This window comes from Vidua chalybeata, chromosome 6 (genome assembly GCF_026979565.1).
Source record: "Vidua chalybeata isolate OUT-0048 chromosome 6, bVidCha1 merged haplotype, whole genome shotgun sequence".
NCBI classification, from domain to species: Eukaryota; Metazoa; Chordata; class Aves; order Passeriformes; family Viduidae; genus Vidua; species Vidua chalybeata.
Window position 1 is genome coordinate 2,153,730 of NC_071535.1, and position 27,355 is coordinate 2,181,084.

General features: G+C 49.0%; 2 protein-coding genes across 3 annotated transcripts in view; one reads left to right on the forward strand and one right to left on the reverse strand.

Annotated features, from left to right (window-relative positions):
• The window catches only part of ATL1 (atlastin GTPase 1), a 30,304-nt gene extending 22,007 nt beyond the window's left edge, over positions 1 to 8,297 (forward strand). The window contains exons 10-14 of one of the 2 annotated variants that reach the window (XM_053945008.1): positions 31 to 87; positions 711 to 782; positions 1,871 to 2,302; positions 3,884 to 3,898; positions 7,565 to 8,297. In XM_053945008.1, the coding sequence (XP_053800983.1) occupies positions 31 to 87; positions 711 to 782; positions 1,871 to 2,302; positions 3,884 to 3,898; positions 7,565 to 7,675 (687 nt within the window). In that variant the 3' untranslated portion in view covers positions 7,676 to 8,297. The remainder of the gene's footprint in view (positions 1 to 30; positions 88 to 710; positions 783 to 1,870; positions 2,303 to 3,883; positions 3,899 to 7,564) is intronic. The other variant, XM_053945010.1, reaches the window with a different exon arrangement.
• Positions 8,298 to 8,538: 241 nt separating this feature from the next.
• Positions 8,539 to 27,272, reverse strand: SAV1 (salvador family WW domain containing protein 1). Its single transcript, XM_053945011.1, has 5 exons — positions 26,955 to 27,272; positions 24,942 to 25,388; positions 17,858 to 18,128; positions 12,828 to 12,971; positions 8,539 to 9,709 (listed from the first exon to the last, which is right to left on the reverse strand). The coding sequence occupies exons 1-5, from the start codon at positions 27,046 to 27,048 to the stop codon at positions 9,508 to 9,510; spliced, it is 1,158 nt and encodes a 385-aa protein (XP_053800986.1). The 5' UTR covers positions 27,049 to 27,272; the 3' UTR covers positions 8,539 to 9,507.
• Positions 27,273 to 27,355: the final 83 nt, after the last annotated feature.

A 27,355-nucleotide genomic window follows, 5' to 3' on the forward strand; every position in this document is an offset into this window, starting at 1 on the left:
CATGATTCCCTTTTCCCTGCTCTTTTCCAGGCCTACATAAAGATCTACCAAGGGGAGGAGCTGCCACACCCCAAGTCCATGCTGCAGGTATGTGTGAGTGGGAGCTGTGGGAATTCCTGCACTGGAATTGCCATTAATGCCCAGGAATTGGCAGAGGTGTCCAGCACAGTGGGACTGCTGGGACTTGATTCCAAATGCCTCAGTGTAACCCCCCAAGGAACAGCACTTTGGGAAGAGTTTGGCATCAGGAGCCTGACATGGCTGAGGAATCACACCTGGGATGGACTGTGGGGAATTGCTGGCTGCACACAGCACCAGCCAGCTCAGCTGGAATGATTCCCTGCAGGTGAATGACATCCTTGGGGCCACACAGGGAGGTGACACATGGGAAGTGGCTGCCAGAGCCAGCCGGGGGTTGCAGCTGGAGCTGTTTACTTGTGGCTGAGCCTTTTATCTCGTCCCTTGCTGGTTCCCACAGCTGAAGCCAAAGTTCTCATAGCTCTGGCTTGGAGGGGACGAATCCTCTCTTCATGCAGGCTTTTGGATGTGTAAATACGGGATGAGCTTATCTGGGATCAGGTTGGAGGCTGGGAGGGCCCTTTGGCTGATTCTGGGTGCCACACACATGTCCTGGCTGTGTCCATGTCCCTGCACTTGCACAGCTTAACCCTGTCCTGCACCTACATTTTGTGCCCCTTTTGCCCTTACAGGCCACAGCAGAAGCCAACAATTTAGCAGCAGTTGCCACTGCCAAGGACACCTACAGCAAGAGGATGGAAGAGGTGGGTGGTGCTGAGTGTGTCCCTTCCTGACCCTTCTTGTCTCTTGGCTCTCCTGTCATGGATTCACGGAATCCCAGAAGGGTTTGGGTTGGAAAGGATCTTAAAGCCCATCCAGTCCCACCCCTGCCATGGCAGGGACACCTTCCACCATCCCAGGTGGCTCCAAGACCCAAAGACCAACCTGGCCTTGGACATTTCCAGGGATCCAGGGGCAGCCACAGCTGCTCTGGGCACCCTGTGCCAGGGCCTGCCCACCCTCAGAGCCAGGAATTCCTTCCCAACCCCTGACCCCTAACCCTAATTTCAGATTTCCCTCTGTTAGGAGTGACATTTCAGGGATGATTTCACTATTTCAGGAGTGACATTTCAGAGGTGATTTCAGGAGTGGTTTGACCATGTCAGGAGTGATGTTTCAGGAGTGGCATTTCAGGAGTGATTGCCCTGTGTCAGGAGTGATTTCACTGTGTCAGGAGTGATTTCCATGTGTCAGCAGTTCCATTCCAGGGGTGATTTCCCTATGTCAGGAGTGACATTTCAGAAGTGATTTCCCTGTGCCAGCAGTGCCATCTCAGGGATGATTTCCCCGTGCCAGCAGTGATTTCCCTGTATCAGCAGTGCCATCTCAGGGATGATTTCCCTGTATCAGCAGTGATATCTCAGGGATGATTGCCCTGTATCAGCAGTGCCATCTCAGGGATGATTTCCCCGTGCCAGCAGTGATTTCCCTGTATCAGCAGTGCCATCTCAGGAATGATTTCCCCATGTCAGGAGTGATTTCCCTGTATCAGCAGTGCCATCTCAGGGATGATTTCCCTGTATCAGCAGTGATATCTCAGGGATGATTTCCCTGTATCAGCAGTGATATCTCAGGGATGATTTCCCTGTATCAGCAGTGCCATCTCAGGGATGATTTCCCTGTATCAGCAGTGATATCTCAGGGATGATTTCCCCATATCAGCAGTGCTATCTCAGGGATGATTTCCCCGTGCCAGCAGTGATTTCCCTGTATCAGCAGTGATATCTCAGGGATGATCTCCCCGTGCCAGCAGAGCCACCCCAGCAGTGCTGTGCCCGTGTTCCCCACGCAGGTGTGCGGAGGGGACAAGCCCTTCCTGGCTCCCAGCGACCTGCAGGCCAAGCACGCGGAGCTGAAGGAGGAGGCGGTGCGGCTTTTCCGGGGCGTGAAGAAGATGGGAGGGGAGGAGTTCAGCCGGCGCTACCTGCAGCAGCTGGAGGCCGAGATCGACGAGCTCTACATCCAGTACATCAAGCACAACGACAGCAAGAACATCTTCCACGCCGCCCGCACCCCGGCCACGCTCTTCGTCGTCATCTTCATCACCTACGTCCTGGCCGGCGTCACCGGCTTCATTGGCTTGGACATCATAGCCAGCCTGTGCAACATGATTCTGGGCTTAACACTTATCACACTCTGTACCTGGGCTTATATCAGATACTCTGGGGAGTACAGAGAACTGGGAGCTGTAATAGACCAAGTGGCTGCAGCCTTGTGGGACCAGGTAGGATAAAGAGCTTTTGATTTCACACTAGCACACAAAAAGTATCCTCCCTGCACCCCCATGCTTTTTTTAAGCATTGAGTTTCCTGGGGATCTTCCTCCCCCTTTGAGATGGTTTTGGTTTTTAGGGTTGTTAGATCCAGCTGCTTGTGCTGTGATCAGTGCAGGGACACCTTTGCAGTTTTAATTTAAATTTTCATCCATTCCTTAGACCTTGCAGATGGGGAGAGGAGGGGCAGAGGAATTGTTGCAGATCAGTTTGTGGAGTTTGTTGTAAGGGGGAGGTCAGGGGGCTGCCCTGTGGCTGCAGCACAAGTAGAGTGAGCAAGGCTGGAGCTGTGTCCCTGAGCCTCCAGTTCCTGTCCACTGTGGAAAACAAGCTGTGCAGATCTGAGAAAACTCCCAGCAAGCTCTTCTGTTCTGCCTTTTTCTTTCCTCCTTGTCTCACCCGTCACCAGAGGTGATTTTGTGGAGCCTTGTGGGGATGGGCAGCTCTGAGGGATCCCTGGGAGGATCCTGGTGTGTGTGCTTGGTGTGTGCATGGCTGTGGCTGTTAAAGAGGAGCAGCCAGGGCTCTCCCCTGGTTCAGGGCAGGGATTTGGGCTCTCCCAGCTCTGCCAGATCTTGGCTCTGCCTGTTTTGGCACCAGACCCTGATTTCCCATTGCAGCCCTTCCCTGTTGCCACTGCAGAAAAGGGAAAGCCCAGCCCACACAGACTCCCCCTGAGCCCTGCACCCCATCCAGGGGAGCAGTCCATGTGCCCAGAGAGCCAAAAGGCTGCAGTGCCCTCCTGCTCTTCCCACAGCAGAGCTGGGGGAGCTCATCCCTCAGGAGCCATCCCAGCTCTGATTTCTGGCAGGAAGGGCCCTTCTCCTTCCCTGCTTTTCCTCCACCAGAGAGCTTTTCATGGAGAGCAAGCACATTCCCTCCTTCCCTGCTGCAGTTGGCCATGCAGCTTTGGGGGAAATAAAGGCAGCATTTACTGCTATTCCTTCATTCCAGAGCTGGGCAGTGGTGCTGCTCAGCAGAGAAGTGTCCCAGGTGGATTCATCCTGGCTGCCCTGTCCCCAGCACCTGAGCACTCCCAGCAAAGCCCCTGCAGTGTCCCTTTGCCCAGGGACGCTTCCCAGGAGCCTTTGGGATGTGCTGGAATATTTAATCCCATGCCAGTGCAGGAAGCAGTGGGAGTTCAGCAAGAGCAGGACACAGGCAGCAGGAAGCCAGAGGTGCTGCCCCACTTGCAACGTGTCCAGCTGGGGGAAAATAAAGAGGGTAAAGTGCTTGGAGCTGTTCCTGGCTTCCACAGGCCCCTGTGCCTTTCCAAGCAGAGGGAAAGTTCTCCCAGGAAGGATTTGTGGCAGAGGGCAGCTGCTGCCTTGGGTGACTGTGCCCACCACGAGCCAGCAGCTCTGTCCCATGGGAGTGGGACCAGGTGCAGGAGGGATGGATGGAGCAGGGAGGGGTGACCAGTTTGGGATGAGACCCCCTGGGAACACCCCAAGGATGAGCCCCCCTGGACACTGAGATCCACAGAGCTGTTTCTTTCTCTTTCTGTCTCCCCTTTGGCAATGCCTCTCCCAGGGAAGCACCAATGAGGTAAGTGGCTCTTGTTCTCCGCATGCTGCCGTGCCCTGGGCTCCTGGGAAAAACATCCTGGCCCCAAAAGCACCTTTGGGCTGCTGGAGGATGGGAGTCACGAGGGCTCTGGGCAGCAGCTGCTGGCCTGGCTGGCTCTGGCTGTTCTCTGGGATCCAGATGCCTGGGCAAGGGTGTGGATGAGGGCACTGTGCTGCAGGAGCCAAGTGGGAGAGAGATTTGGGTGGGGAGTGACAGAACACGATGGGGATTTTCATCTTTCTCCCATCAGCTGTGTTTGAGGATTTTCCTGTTGTGCCAGGAGGTCAAACCCAAACCCCAGATTGCTTTGGAGCACCAGCTGTGCAGGGACAGCTGGGGAGCCCCACGCCTGGCCAGGCCTCTCTGTGCTGCTGGAACTGCTGTGGGTGTTGTTTTTTGGGAAAAACCACCCCATACTGGATTGAGCTGAGTGCAGAGCCATAGAACACAGTTCATCCACCCCCCAGCACCTCCCTGGGCAGCACAGGGAATGCAATCCTGCTCTCCCAGCATGGCAGGGCAGCTGCTCTGAGGGGAAATGGTCCCTGTCCAGACCTTCCAGGAACAGGAAAACCTGGATGAGAGAGGGAGGTTCTGCCCCACTCAGGTGAGACCCCACCTGCAGAGCTGCCTCCAGCCCTGGGCTCCAACATCAGAAGGACCTGGAGCTGCTGGAACAACCCAGAGGAGCCACGGAGCTGCTCCAAGGGCTGGAGCTCCTCTGCTCTGGAGCCAGGCTGGGAGAGCTGGGAATGTTCCCCTGGAGAGGAAAAGGCTCCAGGGAGAGCTCAGAGCCCCTTGCAGTGCCTAAAGGGGCTCCAGGAGAGCTGGAGAGGGACTGGGGACAAGGGATGCAGGGACAGGACCCAGGGAATGGCTCCCACTGCCAGAGGGCAGGGATGGATGGGAGATTGGGAATTGGGAATTCCTGGCTGGGCTGGAATTGCCAGAGCAGCTGTGGCTGCCCCTGGATCCCTGGAAGTGTCCCAGGTCAGGTTGGATTGGGCTTGGAGCAACCTGGGTTAGCCAAAAATTTAGTTCCAGGGAAATTGGAACTAAATGGTTTTTAGGGATCCCTTCCATCCCAATCCATTCTGGGATTCTGGTCTGTCACAGCCACAGCAGCTCTGTGTGTGCCCAGCTCCCTGTGCTCCTCCTGCCCAGCACTGCAGGATCCCAGCGTGAGCTCCTGGAATGTCCCAGGGCAAAGCCTCACCACGATCTGATTAAACAAAAAAAGACAAATTTCCTGCACATGGGCATTATTTATTGCAGCTCTGGATCCAAGGGCCTCCCCAGCCTGGCCCTTTTCATGTTTTCCTGTGTCACCAAAGCCCACCAGCTCCAGCTGGCAGTGCCACCTTCTGAGCCACTGAGTTCTGGGGGGAGTTTCTTCAGAAGAAATTCAAGCTGTTAAAAACCATCCCATCCCTCATCCCTCCCAGCAGCCAGGGTGGTCCTTTGGTACCTCAGGGGTACCAAGAGGCAGAACACAGGATTTGCTGTGGATGAGGTGTTGAACAACCCCTGTCATGTAGAAATGAGCACTGTGGGACCGGTTTGGCATCACAGAACCCTCTGAAATAGCACAAAATGCTGCAGGGTTGCCTAGATGGGGCTTGGAGGTGAACTCTCAAGAAAGACAAGCACAGAAGCTGTGTGAAGTCTCTTCTGCCTGTCCACTGTGTTCCCAAACAATCCCAAAGCACCACTTCTGTTCCCAAAAACCCGTTTAGGATGGGATCAGCATCCTCTTGGTCACCTCTGGAGGCACCTCATCCTCCTCCTCACTGCCCCTTCAGCCTCAGGTGCCTCTCCCCACCCCTTCCAGAGCTACTCCTGCCTTGCCAGCAGTCCCCAGCAGGAACTGATGGGATTTGGGTTGGTTTTTTCCTCACCCGAGGACAATGAAATTTCATTTCATTGAGGACATTTCATTTGAAATGGCGATGTCAGAGTTGTGACAGTCGGTCACACCGAGTCCTCTGCAGCCAGAGCCGTGTCCTGGCACCTCCTGTGCCGTTTGCTCTGGGATGAAGGTGGGGAAGGGGCAGGGAGGGACACGAGGAGTGTCACTCACCTGGGTCAGAGCCTGGCCCGGCCCTGTGGGTGCTGTGCTGTCCGTTCCATGTGGGAAGTGCAGCCCCGCAGCCGCTCCCGCCTGTTCTGAGCCTGGCCTGGCTCCAGGACAAATGGAAAACGGTAAAATCAGAAGGAAAAAATCCACATCATCTGCAGGAAAATGATGGGGACAAGGACCCGTCCCAGCCCTCGGGCTGGGGCAGTTACGGAGCTGCCAGGGGTGGGGTGGGGGGGTTAAAGCAAACGCTGAGGCTGCAGGAACCAAAACTGTGTGTGAAACACGCAGGGAAAAACAACCCCAAACACCTCACTCATGGTCCAAATGAATGATTTATACAGCTCAGGGGGAATGAGGTGCTTGGAAAATTGGAATTGTAGAGTCACAGAATTCCCTGAGCTGGAAGAGACCCACAGGGATCATTGATCCAGCTCCTGTCCCTGCCCAGACCCCCCAACAATCCCACCCCGGGCATCCCTGGCAGCTCCTGGAGCTCTGGCAGCCTCGGGAATGTCACCATCCATTCCCTGGGGAGCCTGGGCAGTGCCAGCACCCTCTGGGGGAAGAACCTTTCCCTGAGATCCAACCCAAACCTCCCCTGGCACAGCCCCAGCCCTTCCCTCTGGTCCTAAGCCCGTGAGCTGGAGCCCTTCGTGTGTTGGACGCTTGAGCAACCGCGCTGTGCACAGAGCATGCGGAGGGCTGGGATGGATCAGGAGTCCCTGGGTTCAAAATTCCCAGACTTTGGGTTTCTCTGGGATCAGAATTCCCTGGGATCAGAATTCCCTGGGATCAGAATTCCCTGGGTTTGGGATTCCCTGGGTTTGTGATTCTCTGGGATCGGGATTCTCTGGGATCGGGATTCCCTGGGTTTGGGATTCTCCAGGTTTGGGATTCCCTGGGTTTGGGATTCCCTGAGATCAGAATTCCCTGAGATCAGAATTCCCCGGGTTTGGGATTCTCTGGGATCGGGATTCCCCAGGTTTGGGATTCTCCAGGTTTGTGATTCCCTGAGATCAGGATTCCCTGGGTTTGGGATTCCCTGGGATGGGGATTCCCTGAGATCAGAATTCGCTGAGATCAGAATTCCCCGGGTTTGGGATTCTCCAGGTTTGTGATTCCCTGAGATCAGGAGTCCCTGGGATCGGGATTCCCTGGGATCAGAATTCCCTGGATTTGGGGTTCTCCAGGTTTGGGATTCCCTGGGTTTGTGATTCCCTGGGTTTGGGATTCTCCAGGTTTGGGATTCCCTGGGATCAGAATTCCCTGGGTTTGGGATTCTCTGGGATCGGGATTCCCCAGGTTTGTGATTCCCTGGGTTTGTAATTCCCTGGGATCGAGACTCCCTGGGATCAGAATTCCCTGGGTTTGGGATTCTCCAGGTTTGTGATTCCCTGGGATCAGAATTCCCTGGGTTTGGGATTCTCCAGGTTCGGGATTCCCTGGGATCGGGATTCCCTGGGATCAGAATTCCCTGGGTTTGGGGTTCTCCAGGTTGGTGATTCCCCGGGACGGGGGCTCCCCGCTTTGGGAAGGGGCTGCCCAGCGCCTGTCTCTCTCCGCAGGCCCTGTACAAGCTGTACAGCGCGGCCGCCACGCACAGACACCTGTACCAGCACGCCTTCCCCGCGCCGCGCTCCGAGCCCGCCGAGGGCCCGGCCAGGAAGGAGGAGTAGCGGCAGCGCCCGCTCCCGCCGCAGCCCCGGCGCGCCCCAGCCCTGCCCGGCCGCGGCACGGCCGGCTCCGCTCGGATCGCCGCCCCCAGCCCGCCGGGAGCGGGGCCGGCACGGATGCGTCCTGTCCCCGTGTACATAGGGCACCGCCGCAGCCCGGAGCTTCGGTTTGTCATAGCCAGCGACTCCCAGCTCATTTATGAAGCCTTATCTCCCCCTTCTTAATTAGCCACCACTGAGGAAACGATAATTTACGTGATACCGCAACTAAAATGGCCGAAGCTTATCCAAAAGCCAATTTATTTCAGGTACTTGAAGAAGTTGTAACATGTAACCACGTTTGTTTTTTTTTTTCCCTTCGTTTAACTGTTTAATTACATGAACATAATTAAAGTGTATTAACTTGCTTTATCAGACACTGTAAGGGCACTTCTGCTACGGTCTGTTACCGGTGCTGTGAGGAACCGTTTCTGTTTGTCTGCACAAAGTGTCACTTTGTAGCTGTGCTGGAGGAAGTTTCTCTGTATTTCTGTACATATTTATCCATGTTAGTGCATAGGACGTGTGGTACAGTTCTATTATTTTATTGTCAGGACTATTAAAGTTTACTTTTGGTTCCTAAGAAGTTGGTTCTACAGGGAAAAGTTATTTATTATCTAGGCAAAAGCTTCTCCCCTGGGTTTTTTTACATGTTTGGTTTGATTTGGGATTTCAGAGTTGGTGTTTTGAGAGTCATTTATCCACTGACAGACCCAGAGCCTGGTGCCACCAAGAGCTTTGATCATCTCAAGCCCTTGGGGCTTTTACTGCTGGTAGGAATGGTTTATTTGATGTTCTAAAAGGCCACAAATCAGTCACACAGACCCTTTGTTCATCGAACAAAATGATTTTTATTGAGTTCATGGGATTTACAAGAAATGTACTTTTTTGTCTGCAGTGTTTATTGCACTGAAAAGAACCCATAAATAACGTATCAGGACAATTAATGAACCAAATGAAATTACTGGAGAGGGTAACTGGACAATTAAAGATTTTCCCCAAGTGAGGAGCTTTAAGACAAAAGCTGATTAAAAAAAAAAAACCAAAAAACAAACAGTAATTGCTGTTACATCCCTGATTTTCCCCCTGGGGTGGCACAGTGGGTCAGACAATGCTACTGCCTTTCCACTGGAGCGGGTCAGGTTTTGGGAAATGCAGGATCAAAACCACTCTGCTTAGAGATCTTGGTCTTTAGGAAGGTACAAGTGTTCCCCCTCTGAGTAATCTGTGTGAAAATGAGGAGTAAATCCGGAGTACTAATGAGCTAAAGTAAAAAATAAGGCAACTCAGGCTTCACCTCCGCGAAGCGCTCGGATCCGAAGGGTGAAATCGGCTCCTGGTGTGACTGAACAGGCCCGGGGCTGGTTCTGTACATTAAAGCTGTAAACAAAGAGCAGAGCTCTCTCAGGAGAGGGATCCCAAATCCCCAGGGAAACACCCTGAACGAGGCATCTGGATTTGGACAACGTTTGGAAGCCAGGACGTGACAGTTGCATCTATTGCCCTTAAGAAATACACAGCCAGCTTTAAATACTGCAGCCGACCGTAGGAAAGAGATCCAAGGCTCAGGGGACCGATGGAACCGCTGGTTTCTCAGGATAACAAACTACTCCCGGCACGGCAAAAAAAAAAAAAAAAAAAAAAGATTAACAAACCATTTCCACTTTTTATAAACAACACATAATACATGTAGAAAAATATTCAAGAGGATAATAACAAAGGTGCAACGTCAACAAAAATAAGCTGCCTTTTCACCGAAAGCACGTTTTCTGTCAGAGTTTGTGCGCGGGCGGGGCTCAGTAGCTGGCGCCGTGCTGCTGCGCGTACCACTGCTGCCGCTGCTGCCGCTGCTCCAGCTCCGACAGCAGCGCCTGCCTGTAGGCCTCGTAGAGCTTCACGATGCGCTCCAGCTCCTTCATGAACAGCAGCTTCAGCATGCCCTGGTACGTGTCCAGGTCGGCCAGCTGGAACAGCTCCCACTTCAGGATGTGGTCGTACCTACGGGGGGGGTGGAGGATCAGACAGCAGCTCCAGGAGGGTCTGAGTGAGCTCCTTTTAGGGGATTGACCCCAAAAGGTGGGAGTTGGGTTTGGGAATGGGCTGGAGAAACATCACAGTCCGTCCCAAGAGAACTCCAGGAATGCAGGAGATGCCCTTAAGGGACCAGAATAAACCAGCACAGGCAAACAGCTGGGAGAGCTGGGGGTGCTCACCTGGAGAGGAGAAGCTCCAGGGAGAGCTCAGAGCCCCTTGCAGGGCCTGAAGGGGCTCCAGGAGAGGGACTGGGGACAAGGGATGGAGGGACAGGACACAGGGAATGGCTCCCACTGCCAGAGGGATGTTGGGAAGGAATTGTGCCCTGTGAGGGTTGAAGGCTGCCCAGAGCAGCTGTGGCTGCCCCTGGATCCCTGGCAGTGTCCCAGGTCAGGTTGGATTGGGCTTGGAGCAGCCTGGGACAGTGGGAGGTGTCCCTGCCATGGCAGGGGTGGGATGGGATGCTTTTAAAGTCCCTTCCACACCAAACCACTCTGGGTTTCTATGGAAATGCATTTTGGAAGCACTGAACAGCAACTGCATTCACAACGCACCTGGAATATTTACTGTAAAACATCTTAAATCAGTAAAACATGTTCAAATCAGAGTAACACAGAAAAATGAATTATTTCAGCAGCTCAGGTCCCTCCCAAAGATGTGACACTCCTGGCCTTCCCTCCCCATCAGCTGTTCCCAATCCAGCTGTAACAAGAGCATTCCTGGCTGCTTAACCTCTCCAATTAACCCCTCCTGGTTAATTAGCAGCAATAATCTACAATAGATATTTAATGCAAACCCTGATGTGCTTCCACCCTCACTGCCCTACCCTCCTTTCCTGCTTTTTCCTCACACAACCCACCCAAAATCTGCTTTCCTTAGCTTGGAAATGGGGAGCTGACTGCTCTGACTATTCCAGAACAGGAGAAACTCGTGGAATAACAGAGTTTGTGCTGAGGCACAGGAGGAGATGGATTCACCTGAGTGGAGGCTGAGGCTGAAATATCAGTGGGTTTATGGAAATAAACTGCATTCCCCACTGAAAGTCACATTCCAGAGGCATCACAGAAGCACCAGGACTTGCAGGCGACTTCCAAAGATGCTCTGAGGAATTTTAAGGATTTCATTAAAACTCATCACAGCTTCTGTATTAAAGTTATCCCTGATTCGGACAGGGCTGCACTGCTAAAATGATTTTTTCCCCCCAAGAAAAGAGAAATAACACATTTCAGCTGTTTGGAGTTTGAGCTCTGTATTGACAAAGAGAGTTGAAGGTTTCCAGGCACCTCTGAGAGCACCTCTGGACTGTTGGACAACACCATTCCCTCCTTCTCCCTTCCCACTCATCAGGAGCCTCCCCGCCCTCACAGAAAGGAATTTTTTTCCTATAAACAAAGATTATTTTGGTTAACACCTCCTGGACTCTCTATCAGGCTTTTTCTAACCCTAATTCTTATCCTCTAGAGGAATTTGTTAAAACAAAACCTAATATTCTTATTTTTTCCATAATTATCTACTCCTCTGAACAAAAATAACTGGGCTTTACAGCTAAATCGATTTACAGAGCCAGGGGTAAGTAACAAATCCTGACAGAATAAAACCAATTATTTCAGAGCAGAACTGTGCTTACAGTTAAAAATTCAGAAGTTTGTCTCAGCCTACTTGCTATAAAGAAATCCCTGATTAATTGTTTCATTTTTCTTATGTTTGTTTCTCAAGTTTCAAGAAAATACCCAAAATAATCCACACAACACAGGCTGAACTATTTAAATTTACATTGTCTGGATGTGCCAAAGACCTAAATAAAAGAATGGAACTGCAGCCAAAACCTGGAAGTATTTCTAGGAAACAAATCCTACAGGCTACAGGAACTGAGTGTGGAGCCTCAGTGTACTGGGGGATTTTAGGGCAATTTCAATCTTTCTGGGCTGCTGGCAAACCCAGCAGTCACAAGAAGTAATAAAACTCATTCAAAATGTAGTTACTAGGAGCAGGTAATAAAAAAAGAGAATTTTTTTAGTGGAAGTCACTGAACACCACAGCTTGAATTTGCAGTTACAGGCTGACCTCGCTGCTGTAAGACTGAATTTCTCCATATTCTCCTTATGAATAGCACACGATTTAGTAATTATTACACCACATTGGGGATTTTTATTGCTTTCTATCCAGTGTTACTGTTCTGCAGAGCTGCACCCATTAGAAAATCTCATTTCTTTATGCTGACTCAAACCTTTTTCGGGAGGAGACTCCCTGTTCCTGCAGCAGTTTTGATTTTTTTTTTCTTTTTCCCACAAAATGACTTTTTATTACCCTTTAGTTTTTAATTCAATTTCTTGAACAGAAATATAGAAATAGAACTATAGATGTCAGCCAGCATTTGGCCTAAAGGGGCTCCAAAGGAGCTGGAAAGGGACTTTGGACAAGGGATGGAGGGAAGGACAAGGGGAATGGCTTTAAGCTGGAAAAAGGCAATATTTAGTTGGATATTAGGAAGAAATGGTTCCCTGTGAGGGTGGGCAGCCCTGGCACAGGGTGCCCAGAGCAGCTGTGGCTGCCCCTGGATCCCTGGCAGTGCCCAAGGCCAGGCTGGAGGAGGCTTGGAGCAAACTGGGATGGTGGAAGGTGTCCCTGCCCATGGAGGGGGGTGGAACTGGATGATTTTTAAGTTCCTTCCAACCCAAACAATTTTATGATTCTATGATTAAAAACTCTTAAAGGTGAAGGAAAAGCTGTGCTGTTTAAAAAGAAATAAAAGAGACATGAGGAAGTTCCACCCTAAAAATGTTTCACATATTTTCTGAGCACGTGGTACCACTCATGTAAACACTCTGAAAGCAAAACACATCCTTCACTCTCTGACAGAGCTTTCTGCCAGTTGTGGGAGCTGCACAAAGTGATCACTTCAAGAAATGCCTGAAAGAGAGCAAATTAATGTGATAAACATTTGGTACAACTCCCTCATGCTGTCAACCTCAGCCCTAAAAACCAAGTACAGCACAAGCTCTGCTGTCAGTCGCAGAAATTCAATTTTTTTTTTTTTTCATTTCCCGAGTGAAAAGCAGAAAAAGAAAAGGCAGAATCTCACTTGACAGGAGCCCTGGCATAGACCTGCAGCCAGTCAGGGATCTCAGCACTGTGGTAGGGGTTGGCAGGGACCAGCAGGGGTTGGCTCCTCTCCGGGGGCTGCGGCTGGTAGGACACGGGGGGCGGCTGATCGTAACGGGGAACGCTGCAAGGGACAGGGACAGGGACAGCGTCACCTCCGGGCACACTGCACACACTGAGCACACTGAGCACACTGCACACACTGCACACACTGAGCACACTGCACACACTGAGCACACTGAGCACACTGCACACACTGAGCACACTGCACACACTGAGCACACTGAGCACACTGAGCACACTGAGCACACTGCACACACTGAGCACACTGCACACACTGAGCACACTGAGCACACTGAGCACACTGCACACACTGAGCACACTGAGCACACTGAGCACACTGAGCACACTGAGCACACTGAGCACACTGAGCACACTGCACACACTGAGCACACTGCACACACTGAGCACACTGAGCACACTGAGCACATTGCACACACTGAGCACACTGAGCACACTGAGCACACTGCACACACTGAGCACACTGCACACACTGAGCACACTGAGCACACTGCACACACTGAGCACACTGCACACACTGAGCACACTGCACACACTGAGCACACTGAGCACACTGCACACACTGAGCACACTGAGCACACTGAGCACACTGCACACACTGAGCACACTGCACACACTGAGCACACTGAGCACACTGCACACACTGAGCACACTGCACACACTGAGCACACTGCACACACTGAGCACACTGAGCACACTGCACACACTGAGCACACTGCACACACTGAGCACACTGAGCACACTGCACACACTGAGCACACTGAGCACACTGCACACACTGCACACACTGAGCACACTGCACACACTGAGCACACTGAGCACACTGAGCACACTGAGCACACTGCACACACTGAGCACACTGCACACACTGAGCACACTGAGCACACTGAGCACACTGCACACACTGAGCACACTGAGCACACTGAGCACACTGAGCACACTGCACACACTGAGCACACTGCGCACACTGAGCACACTGCACACACTGAGCACACTGCACACACTGAGCACACTGCACTCACTGAGCGCACTGAGCACACTGCACACACTGCACACACTGAGCACACTGAGCACACTGAGCACACTGCACACACTGCACACACTGAGCACACTGCACACACTGAGCACACTGAGCACACTGAGCACACTGCACTCACTGAGCGCACTGAGCACACTGCACACACTGCGCACACTGAGCACACTGCACACACTGAGCACACTGAGCACACTGAGCACACTGCACACACTGCACACACTGAGCACACTGAGCACACTGCACACACTGAGCACACTGAGCACACTGAGCACACTGCACTCACTGAGCACACTGAGCACACTGCACACACTGCGCACACTGAGCACACTGAGCACACTGAGCACACTGCGCACACTGAGCACACTGAGCACACTGAGCGCACTGAGCACACTGCACACACTGAGCACACTGAGCACACTGAGCACACTGCACACACTGAGCACACTGCGCACACTGAGCACACTGCACACACTGAGCACACTGAGCACACTGAGCACACTGCACACACTGAGCACACTGCACTCACTGAGCGCACTGAGCACACTGCACACACTGCACACACTGAGCACACTGAGCACACTGAGCACACTGCACACACTGAGCACACTGAGCACACTGAGCACACTGCACTCACTGAGCACACTGAGCACACTGCACACACTGAGCACACTGCACACACTGAGCACACTGCACACACTGCACACACTGAGCACACTGAGCACACTGCACACACTGAGCACACTGAGCACACTGAGCACACTGCACTCACTGAGCGCACTGAGCACACTGCACACACTGAGCACACTGCACACACTGAGCACACTGAGCACACTGAGCACACTGCACACACTGAGCACACTGCACACACTGCACACACTGAGCACACTGCACACACTGCACACACTGAGCACACTGCACTCACTGAGCACACTGAGCACACTGAGCACACTCTGAGCACACTGCACTCACTGAGCACACTGAGCACACTGCACTCACTGAGCACACTGCGCACACTGAGCACACTGCACACACTGAGCACACTGAGCACACTGCACACACTGAGCACACTGCACACACTGAGCACACTGAGCACACTGCACACACTGAGCACACTGCACACACTGAGCACACTGAGCACACTGCACACACTGAGCACACTGCACACACTGAGCACACTGAGCACACTGCACACACTGAGCACACTGCACACACTGAGCACACTGCACACACTGAGCACACTGAGCACACTGCACACACTGAGCACACTGCACTCACTGAGCACACTGAGCACACTGCACACACTGAGCACACTGCACACACTGAGCACACTGCACACACTGAGCACACTGAGCACACTGCACACACTGAGCACACTGCACACACTGAGCACACTGAGCACACTGCACACACTGAGCACACTGCACACACTGAGCACACTGCACTCACTGAGCACACTGAGCACACTGCACACACTGAGCACACTGAGCACACTGAGCACACTGCACACACTGAGCACACTGAGCACACTGCACACACTGAGCACACTGCACACACTGAGCACACTGCACACACTGAGCACACTGAGCACACTGCACACACTGCGCACACTGCACACACTGAGCACACTGCACACACTGAGCACACTGAGCACACTGCACACACTGAGCACACTGCACACACTGAGCACACTGAGCACACTGCACACACTGAGCACACTGCACACACTGAGCACACTGCACACACTGAGCACACTGAGCACACTGCACACACTGAGCACACTGCACACACTGAGCACACTGCACACACTGAGCACACTGAGCACACTGCACACACTGAGCACACTGCACACACTGAGCACACTGCACACACTGAGCACACTGAGCACACTGAGCACACTGCACACACTGAGCACACTGCACACACTGAGCACACTGCACACACTGAGCACACTGCACACACTGAGCACACTGAGCACACTGCACACACTGAGCACACTGCACACACTGAGCACACTGCACACACTGAGCACACTGAGCACACTGCACACACTGAGCACACTGCACTCACTGAGCGCACTGAGCACACTGCACACACTGCACACACTGCACTCACTGAGCACACTGAGCACACTGCACTCACTGAGCACACTGCACACACTGAGCACACTGCACTCACTGAGCACACTGAGCACACTGCACACACTGAGCACACTGAGCACACTGCACACACTGAGCACACTGCACACACTGAGCACACTGAGCACACTGCACACACTGAGCACACTGCACACACTGAGCACACTGAGCACACTGAGCACACTGCACTCACTGCAGACACTGCACTCACTGAGCACACTGCACACACTGAGCACACTGCACACACTGAGCACACTGCACACACTGAGCACACTGAGCACACTGCACACACTGAGCACACTGCACACACTGAGCACACTGAGCACACTGAGCACACTGAGCACACTGCACTCACTGCAGACACTGCACTCACTGCACTCACTGAGCACACTGCACACACTGAGCACACTGCACACACTGCACTCCCTGCACACACTGCACTCCCTGCACACACTGCATTCATTCACTTCTGAGCATCACACACACACCCAGCACTGCACAGGCTGCTGCTGCTGCAGCCTCACCTGGGGCCTGCACTGAGCTAGGGGTGAAATTCACCTCAGCCCCACTCACCACAGCAAAACAATGCACTGGAGCTGTTTTTAAAACATTTTAAAAGTATTGGTTCATACAATCCACCATTTAACATGCTACAACAGATGTATTCAGGCAGCAGCTGATCAGAATTACTCCATTTAAAGACAGCCCCATATATTTATCTTTTGTGCCACAAGTTGAAGAACTTCCTCGGTATCAGGAGAAATGAACCATCTGGATTAACAATTTAACAATTAACAGTTGGATTTGGTGTGTATTAACAATGAACTGTTAATTCGGTCTATATTAACAATTAACATTGGATTTGGTGTATATTAACAATTGGATTTGGTGTGTATTGACAATTAAATGTTAATTTGGTGTATATTAAGAATTAACAGTTGGATTTGGTGTATATTAACAATTAACAGTTGGATTTGGTGTGTATTAACAATTTACAGTTGGATTTGGTGTATATTAAGAATTAACAGTTGGATTTGGTGTATATTAACAATTAACAGTTGGATTTGGTGTGTATTAACAATTAACAGTTGGATTTGGTGTGTATTAACAATTAACAGTTGGATTTGGTGTGTATTAACAATTTACAGTTGGATTTGGTGTGTATTAAGAATTAACAGTTGGATTTGGTGTGTATTAACAATTAACAGTTGGATTTGGTGTGTATTAACAATTAACAGTTGGATTTGGTGTATATTAACAATTAACAGTTGGATTTGGTGTGTATTAACAATTAACAGTTGGATTTGGTGTGTATTAACAATTTACAGTTGGATTTGGTGTGTATTAACAATTAGCACTGGATTTGGTGTGCATTAGTTTTATTTTATTTTGAAATTACGAGTGCCTGAAATACCCATTTCCATTCCAGACAAGACTCAATTCACGTTTCAGATGTCCAGAGCATCTCCAGGCACATCACACCAAGTTTCCTTCCAGTGTACAGCTCAATTCTCTTCTCAGCAACTTTGCTGTTTTCCTGACAGCTGCAGAGCTGCTTTGTTTCACTTAGGGGCAATACCCTGCTTCTAAACTTCAGAACCACGAGACAAAACCCGAACTTCTCCTAAAAGCCTTACTGAGAACCGGCAAAGCCGAAAATAAGATTTTTTTTTTTTTTTTTTTTTTCCTGTTGTATTTGATACAAACCCTAGCTGGACTAAGACAACCCCAGGGGGGCAGGGAAGGAGGGAGGCTCACCTGGGAGCACAGGGGTGTTTGTACTGAGCCCTTTTGTTGATGTGATCCACGTAGTAAACCCCGAACTCGGCGGACTCCACGCGCTCCCAGCCCGGTGGGAGCCCCTCGCGCTCCAGGGGGTGGCTCCAGTGGGTGGTGTTGGTGTTGTGATCGATGTAGTATTTCCTTCCTCTGATGGTCCAGTCCACTGACCAGCCAGGAGGAAGAGGTAAATCTTCAGAACTATGATTTGTTAAGTTTCCTAAAGATGTAGCAGCAACTCTCCCGATGCCTAAAACAAAGGGAGATCGGGGTTTAGGGGAAGATTTACAGAAATTATGATTTCTGTTATTAAAGTTTCATGGCTGCTTAATTTATATAAAAAAATTAAAAAAAAAAAAAAAACAAAAAACCAATAAAAAAAAAAATAAAGTTCATTTATCAACAACCACAAAAAAAAAAAAAACACCCCAAAAAGTTAAAGTCAGCAATTAAAACTATCCAGAAAAATCACTGAGTCCTATCAAAGCTTTTTAGGTGAACCAGTCAAGACCAGCAAGAGGATGAGGTAGAACAAGAGAGGAGGGACAAGCAGGGTCGGGGTCCAGGAGCTGCCAGGAATCAGCAGCTGATTAATTCCCACCTTTTCCCTGGAAACAGAGCACATGTGGGATTTATGCATCACTAGATTGAAGAGACTGCTCCCCAGCTCTTTGAAGTGTGTGATTTGTTGTAACACACAGAGAGTTTTTACAGACTAGCAGCTGGATGCTGAGAGATGCCTACAGAAACAGCTCCTTCCCATCCCTCCCCAGGGATACTTGGGAAGAAAGAAAAGCCAGATGAGCAAGTACAGAAAACTCATTAAAAAACACCCAACCACAAACACCCAGTCACATAATCAAGAATTTTGCAGGTTTCTTTGCATCCCTGGGAATTTGCTACCTCCTGGATGTGCTGGGCTCAATTCAACTCTCTTTTAAAATTCATTTTAAGGAGTTCCCTCCAGTCCCACAGCTCAACACTATCTAGTTTTAATGAACATTCCAATTATCTTTTCATCCCACAGCCAAAAGCATCTATTCAATCCCATTATCCCTAGAGTTTGTGTGTTACTATTTCCCACAGCCAGCAAAGGGGTTTGGGAGCCACTTTTCCCACTTTTTTACAAGTCAGAAATCACCTCCCCACACACATTTACTGACAGGAATACACCCCCCTCCTCCTTTTTTTCAGGAATAACATTTTTGTGTGATTATTTTCTGAGAGAAGGGACAGGCAGAGTCTGTCTCATCTAAAATGACAGCCTAAAAGCTGGGTGAGCTATATCCTAAGAGATTATAATATTTGAAAATAAAGTTACAGGAAGGCTCCAAAACTGGAGAAATAAAAAATAAATTAAAACCTCCCTCACAAACTTTAAAACTTTGTGCTCATCCATAAATCTTTTTCCAGCCCTGTCATGTTCTGAACTGCTTGGCCTTAAAGGATTTCCTCTTGTGTCAGTACTTACCTGTTTGTCAGCATTATAAAGGGAAGCTGATGGCTGTGTCCATCTTTAATTGGGACTGAACAATCTAGACCTTAATTCCAGAGAAAAGAAACATCTGGAGCTTCCTGACCTTTGGAAGGGCTGGGGCAGGGAAGCTGTCTCAGCCCCTCATGCCACTGACAAAATAGGAACATTTCAGCTTCTTGAAAATGCTTGGGGTTAAACAAATCCAGGATTGTCCCCCATCAGCTGAACCTCTGGGATGTGATTTCATGGATGTGGAAATAGTGACTGTTAAATCATCACTGCCAGGAGAGCTGAACACACAAACTTCACTAGGGGGAAAAAATCCCTATTTTTCTGTTTACTGTTAAAACCTGCACATCCCTGTACTTTTCTTACAGTTCCTCCTCCTTAAACTCTGGCCTCAAATCCATAGAGAATTCTTTTTACTAAAGGTAAAGGTTAATTTAATGCTTCCCAACATTTGGAAGAGGTGCCATCCTCTGCACTAAAGTTCTCCACACATGGATTCTCCCAATGCCAGCTTATTTTTAATCTCCAAGATGCAAAGAACAAAAATAACATCAGATCACAAATATTTTATCCATTCCTTTTGCCATTTTCATTTCATATATGAAGAAGCAGAGCCAAACCATTAAAATAAACTTGTGCAGATGTAGAAATTGCCAGTTTTGAACAATATTCCATGGACATGAAATCAAAGGCCAGACTTATAAACTGATGGTTGTAACTATCATTTTTTTCCCTATATCACAGATTATACTGGAATATTCTCTGTGCTGGAAGTTTTAAGATGTTGATATTCATAGGGCCTTAAAGCCAGCAACCACCGTGGCATGAAAATCAACAATTAGTACAATTTAGACTTTTTTTCCTATAAAATTATTTTTTAGAGATCAAAAGAAATTGTCTGTTGGTGTTCCTGATAAACCTCAGATGCTCCTTTGTGGGAGGATGGATGCACACATAAGAGAAAAACTGCTCCTATAGTTTTGAACAGTAAGAAAAGAGGAAAAATAACTTTTATATATATATGCACATACCTGTAATTTCAACTACACAACACTTGGAAGAGTAAATTCCTATGTGATCTTTTCCAAAGTATAACCCAAAGAAGAAAATTCCAAGACAGCCTAAATCCATGGACTGCCTTTTCCATGGCAAATTTCCAGGAATGACATTTTCTGCATTTAAATTCCAGGTGAAGTCTGAGCCCCAAAACTCCACACAGGATTTTCCAGCAAGCACCAGGGATATTCCCTGGATTGGGGGCTGGCACCAGATTTATGTATCCCAAATAGAAAAGCTGAACAGTTTTTACACATTTGGTGTGAAACTTGGGATTTTCCTGGGATGGAGGATGTGATCCCTGGCACAAGATAAACTGAGCACGTTCACTGTAACTCTCAGGGTTTTCTTGCTCACACACACTTTTAGCTGTAACAAGACAAAAATTCTCATTCTTCCTGCTTTCCCAAGAAAGAGTTGTTTAAAATATCCCCTTTTTCCAAATGTCTCCTTTCCCCTGCTGAGGGATGAGCACTCTCTGGAGTAACACTATCAAATCTCAAGGATGGTCAACAATTAATTTAAATTTATGCATTTGTAAAACCTTTTCAAAAGGTCTCTTTCAAGCTTGTCAAGCCTCATCTGGTAATTCTGTTTATATTGTTATATTATAATATAATACATTAGATAACAGGGTGTTTTTTGCTTCAGCTGCTGCTTTTAAGGAATATCAACACTGAAATTGAGGCTTTAATTTTCCTTCCATTTCTAAAATCCAGTATCTTCAATTTAAGGTCTTGAATTACCAATTTTAACTTTGAGCAGCACAGTTCAGTGCACTTTATCAATGCAAAAAGTTCCTTCTCTTACAAATCTTAATCAAGTCACAAGTGTGAACAATCTGTAGTGTGCTCTTCACTCAGGGAAGTTGTGTTTAGGAAGGAACAAAAGAACTGGAAATGATGTCAGTGCTTTCCCAGTGAAAGGGTTTTTTCTGAGGGAACTCTTCCTGGAAAGAAGTCCAAGCCCACTGGAGCAAAGATTTCCAGGCAGGTAGGAAAAGCAGCAGAGAAATCCCATCACCAGCAAAAAGGGCAGAGAGCAAAACCAGAGGAGAAAGTTCCACTTGGGTAGAAAATGCAGAGAAATTTCAGAGCCCAGAAACTCCCCACAAGTGACTTCACCCAAATTTCCAAAGTGCTGAAGAACAAATCTTACAAAACAGTGTTTGTCTTTAATTAGCCCAATTGTCCTGTGAGCCTTTTTTCAGGATGCCAAAATCCTCTCCCTTCCCCTCATCAGAGCAGGGTGAAGAGCAGGAAGAGAAGATGAACAAACTGTTTAATTTTAAAAGAGTAAGTAATAATGAAGTAACAAAAAGTTCCAATAACTCTCCTGTTTAGCCAACTCTGCAGGTCCCAGGCCTTCCTAACCCACTCCAAAGCATCTGAAGGAACTTCCTGAGCACAAGCACCTCTTTTGTTGCAGGGAATGGGGCGTTCCAAGCAAGCACAAATTCACAAATAGGAAATGACAGGAAGAACTCTGAAAGTGTCAAGAATTATGCTGCAAAATTCCTGCAGAATCAGCACAAGAGAAGAAAAAGGCAGGAACTGCCATCTGTTTAAAAATGAGAGAAAAATAAAAATATGGCTATTTCGGCTCTAAATGGGCTTCATGTCATAATTTGTATTTATTTTGCTCTTACATTAAACAAGTTTGCAGATTTTCAGGGGTACAACTTCACAGATGAACCAAAAGCACGCTGGATTCTCTGTTAAAATTGTTTTTTCTCCTGTGACATCCCAGTGAACTCATCACAATCCACCACCAGCAAGTGCCTTTACAGGGTTGATTTCAAGCTCAGCAATTTTGATAGACACAGAAGAATGGTTCAGCTTACCGCTCACACAGGTACAAATAACTCTGAGGTCTTGGTTACAAGTTAGTTCCAATCTACACTGTAGGTATAACTTCAACCACAGACCTCCCCAAAACTTTAACCTAGAAGAGAGGAAAGAGATGGCGAGGAAAGACAGGTAAAGTCTCTTAGAATTAAAAGTTTGAAAAGGACACTCATAATAATAATAATAATAATAATAATAATTAAAAAAAAAGAAATTAAAAATTTAAGAAATGCCACAGAGGTAGCTAAACGTACAAAATTAGGAGGTATCTCAACAGAAAGTACTGGTCAGGAAAATCAGCAGCACTGAATTGGTAATTAGAAACAAACTGAATGAAAATATGGAAAGGAGGAGATGGTAGAAGTGAATCACAGTGAGAGAGAAAATGTGACTTGAAGGAGAAATGCCCATGGAAGGACACTAAAACAACGCTGAAACACCAACTGCTGCAAAACCACAGCACTGCCCTGAAGACTTGGCTGAACACTCTGAAGTCTTGATAAGAACGTGTTTGCAACTTCTCTCCAAATCACAAAGAGGAGAATCTCTGTTTTGAATGAAAGCTGAAATTCACAGGCACCTCTTCACTTCCAGACTGCTCCCAAAAAGCATCTCAGTGTGACCACCACGGAATATCAGCAAAGCAGGAACACCTCGTGTTCACCAGGCAACATTTCCTTGGGAATCCACCCAGAACACACCAGAACTGACCAAGGGCACCTCTGGAGGGAGGGTGGGAGAGGAGGGAAAGGGGAGAAGGCAGCATTTACAAACTCCAGCTAAAAACCAGACTTTTCAATTGGAACTGCAGGCATCGGGCAATTCTGGCATCTCAGTGAAGAGAAACAACAATGAAGACGAGTAAAGAAAAGTAATTTAGACAAAGACAGTGAAAGCAACAGGCTCTGGAAATGCAAGAAAAATAAACAAGGAATTACAGAGACATTTGAGTAACTCAAGGAAAACACTGAAGGTGTGAAAGCAATGGATGGATCAAATAAAAAGAAGCTTAATGGTGAGATGAAGGAAGTAACAAAACCTAAAATTTTCTTATTTTGGGCCACATAATTCTTTAAGAAAAAGGAAAAGAGGACTTTAGGAGGTCATATGGAGATGAAAAAAAATGGAGGAAAGGGAAAACACTGGCAATTGAAAGGCTCACCTTTGTCTCTCCCTACGAGTGCGTGAGATTAAATACTCACCCACCACAAAACCTGTGCAGAATTTGTTCAAAATATGAAATGTTAAAGTATGAGAGTGAATGACCAAACCAAGCAAACAGGAGCAGCTCCTTTATGATTTCCAGGGCTAAGGTCAACAAACAGCAGGGAAAAAAATCTATTTAGGAAGAAGATGTTGCTACAATTGAGCAAAATATGGAGCTCCTTTAAAAAATTTGATATATGAATCTCCACTTCCAAGCTAGAGCTCCATTTCTGGGAATCTCCTCAGCAGACACAGCTGCTGTTTAACTCTGAAGGTTAAAGTGGTTTGTGAAATCCTCCCTAAAATGTCCCAGCACACACTTCCAGTGCTTGTTACCTGGACCAGGTAAATGTTTAATGACTGCTGGATGTGCAACAACTGGCAGAGACGCAGGGTTTGCACACAAAATCCAGGTAGATCAGATATATTCACATTTAGAAAAATAAAGGATTCAAGCAGCAGGCCTTAAACCCCAGCATTTCAGAATTTCCTGGCTGGCATTTCCGTTTTTCATGGAAGTGTTTCTGTGATGAAGAAGACACAAGGCACTGACAGGTTCTAATCCCACACACGAGGTCAGCAGCATTAAAAGCTGATGTTCTTCCTGGTAGATTTCTTTTTCTAGACTGGAGATTTATTTTATTAGACACTAATTACTACTTTGTTTACAGATTACAAGTGACAACGTATTTCATATGGAAGGTTTGAAATGTTTGTTTCAAACTCCTCCTTGGGCATAGCTTTTGTAATATCAAATACAGAGTCAAATATTTCAGAGAAGTAGTATTTAATGGATTTTTCTTTCTTATGCTGTTTTGGTTTAGGAAACAAAGGCAAGTTCCAGTGAAACTAAGGGGGGGACAGGCATATTTACAAACAATTTTAAAAGCTAAAAGAAAGGAATCAAGGATTAAGAAGTTAATTTCAACACTAATTAGATGCCAATTTGCTAATTACACAAAACAGTCATTCCTCCCTATGACTATTTATAAGGAATTATTTTAATTACTGAGGTCAAATTCAAACAATGAAATTAAGTAATAAGATGATACTTAAAATTTAATGATAATAACAATAATAATAATAATAATGCTGCAATATTGTAATTTAGAGCTGTTGGTTATTGTCTACATCATGAAAATAGGAGATGTCCCCCAATGAATAAAATTCCCTGCCAGCCAGCAAGTGATGTGTAGAGGAGATGTACATATGCCTGGCATTAAAAACCCCAAAACTTGCTTGGCCTTACTCCATTTATTTAAGAAAATAATCCTGGTTTAAGTCTATTTTTCCTTTCTGGATATGTGTGAACCAACCCTCAATTCCAATTACCCAAATCCCAGAAATGCCATGAAAAAGCAGCTCTGTCCTACACACCTCCAACACAATCCTGATCATCCAAACACATCTCTGCACCCAAACTCTCACCAAAACCAGATTTTCAACAAAAGCAACAACGAATCCTTACCTGAAGTGTGCCTCCCGTGATTCTGGGACATCCTCTGGAAAAGATCACTGTTGTGTTCATAATACCTGTAGTCCTCGTGCAGGCGCTCGCTCAGCTGACGTCTCCTCTGGGCATCGTAGAAATGATCGTAGTAATAGCCCCGGGCTGCAGCGTCGCCGTTCTCCAGCCCGGGCGCGGCTTCCGCCAGGAAGGACTGCGAGGAGGAGCCGTATTCCCTGGGCACCTCCGCCAAACTCCTGGCCAGGTAGGAAGGTGCGGACAGTCTGTTGCTTTCTCGCCTCATTATCTCGTGAGGCGGCCTCTGCACCGGAGTTCGGAGGAAGCTCTGGTTCCTGGAAAGGATCCCATCGCCGCCGGGGGCGTAGGCAGAGGGTGCGGAGTCGGGAGGGCAGATATCCGTTCGTCTTGGAATGGTCGGACCGTGGCGGATAAAGGAAGGCATCAGATCTGCCAGAGAGCACGGAGGAGAAGTGAGAACTCTGCCGGTGCAGTATGGGACCAGCCACGGCGATTTACACACGAAAACTGAGGAGATTCAGTGCAGAAGCCACTAACACCTGTGCGAATGCGGTGGTAACGCTGCAGTGTCCTGCAGCAGAAACCAGCACACCCCACACCAGGAACCCACTGAGCAAAACTGCAGCTGCAATAAACAAACCAACCCCAAACCCATCAAAAAAAAACCCACACACGAAAAAAAAAAAAAACCCAAACCACCCACACTGTACTGTGGCTACATCAGTCAGGGTTCGTATCTCTCTGTGAGCAGGGTCAAGAAAATCCACATATCTTGGCTACTGCTTCTTTGGGAATGTTGTCCTTACAAACTGGGAATGATAAGATGTTAATGCCCACAGGAATCCCAGATAGAAAGAGAAATTCACACTGCCCCCACTAATCCCAAAGTCACAAAGTTCAGCCAGAAAAACGATGTCATTCCATACACATTAAATCCTCAAATTATCAGGGAGATATTTCACTTTCTCCTTTTGAATTTCACTGCCTCCATCCAGTATGTGAAACATTCCTCCTCTCCCTACTTTTACTTTCAACATGATATAAATAAGTAGCTTCCCTCCAGGTAAATCAAGACAGATGATAACTTTCATTTAGAATGAGGTTATTCCTATTACCTTTTATTAATAAACTTACAGCTTACGGTTAAAATCTGGCGCACCCCAGAAGGTGCCAGCAGTCAATTTATTCAGCACACAAACCCATTACAGTGTCGGGTTGTCTTCAAAGTCCAACAAAACCGAACCTAAGCCCACTTGGAGTGCGTATTTGCGGTGTCGTGTCCAGCCCTAGGAGCGCAGGGCTGCGGCAATCAGAGCCACGGGAAAGATCCGCGCAGCCCAGGTGACCTCAACCAGCTTGAGGACCTGGAGCATTTGTTTCCGCAGGGATTTTATGCAACTGCCTGGCGGGACAGTTATCCCGTTCCGCGGTGTCCAGGCCGGGCAGACGAGCACGCCGCTCTGGAAAGAGCGGGCTCGCGGATGCACGGAAGCCGCAGAACGCTTCGGGCTGGAAGGCGCCCCGAAACTCCCGCCCGCGCCCCAGGGACACCTTCCCCATCCCAGGCTGCTCCAGGCCCCGTCACACCTCACCTTGAGAGCTCTTCGCCTCATTAAAAAAAAACGTCTGCGCACTGCCTGAACCGCGGCCTGCTGAAACTGAGAAAACCATAAAACCCACAAAAACCCACCAAGTCCGGGCACGCCGAGCACCCGGCGGAACAAGGCGTGCAGGGCTCCCTTTGAAACTCGGGCTTCCTTTCAGTTTTAACTTCCCTCCGTCATCTCCCAGGGCTCGTAACAGCATTGAACACGCATTTTCAGGGAGAAATAACCCTTACATACACGCGCAGGGATAACTGCCCCTCACACCCCTCACCCCGCCAAGGCCGCGCAGCTCCAGGGCCCGCCGGACCCGCACTGGCCGCACACAAAGGCCTCGGGATCGGCCCCCCGGAGCCCCGCGCCGGCGTCCCCCGCTCCCCCTGACACTCACTCCGCAGCAGCGGGCTCGTCTCCTTCTTCACGTACTTCCCCTGCACCTCGCCCGGCTTGGAGAGCTCCGTCCGCGTTTTCTTCCGCGACAGCATCCCACCTCCCGGCCCGCTGCCACCGCCCGCATGCCCGGCGCCGCTCCCCGCTCCGCAGGGCGGGGGGGGGGGGGGGGGGGGGGGGGGGGGGTCCGGCCGCCCCCGGGGGCCGAGCCGGGACCAGGAGCGGGGTTGGGATCGGGATCGGGATCGGGATCGGGATCGGGCCGGGGGTCGCTGAGGGGACGCGGCGGGCGCGCGGGGCGTTGTGGGAAGGCGGCGGCCGCCGCCCTCCGGGACGGCCGCGGGGCAGAGCAGGGGAGGGGGCGCGGCCACAGCGCCCCCGCGCGGCGGGGAGGGCGCGGCC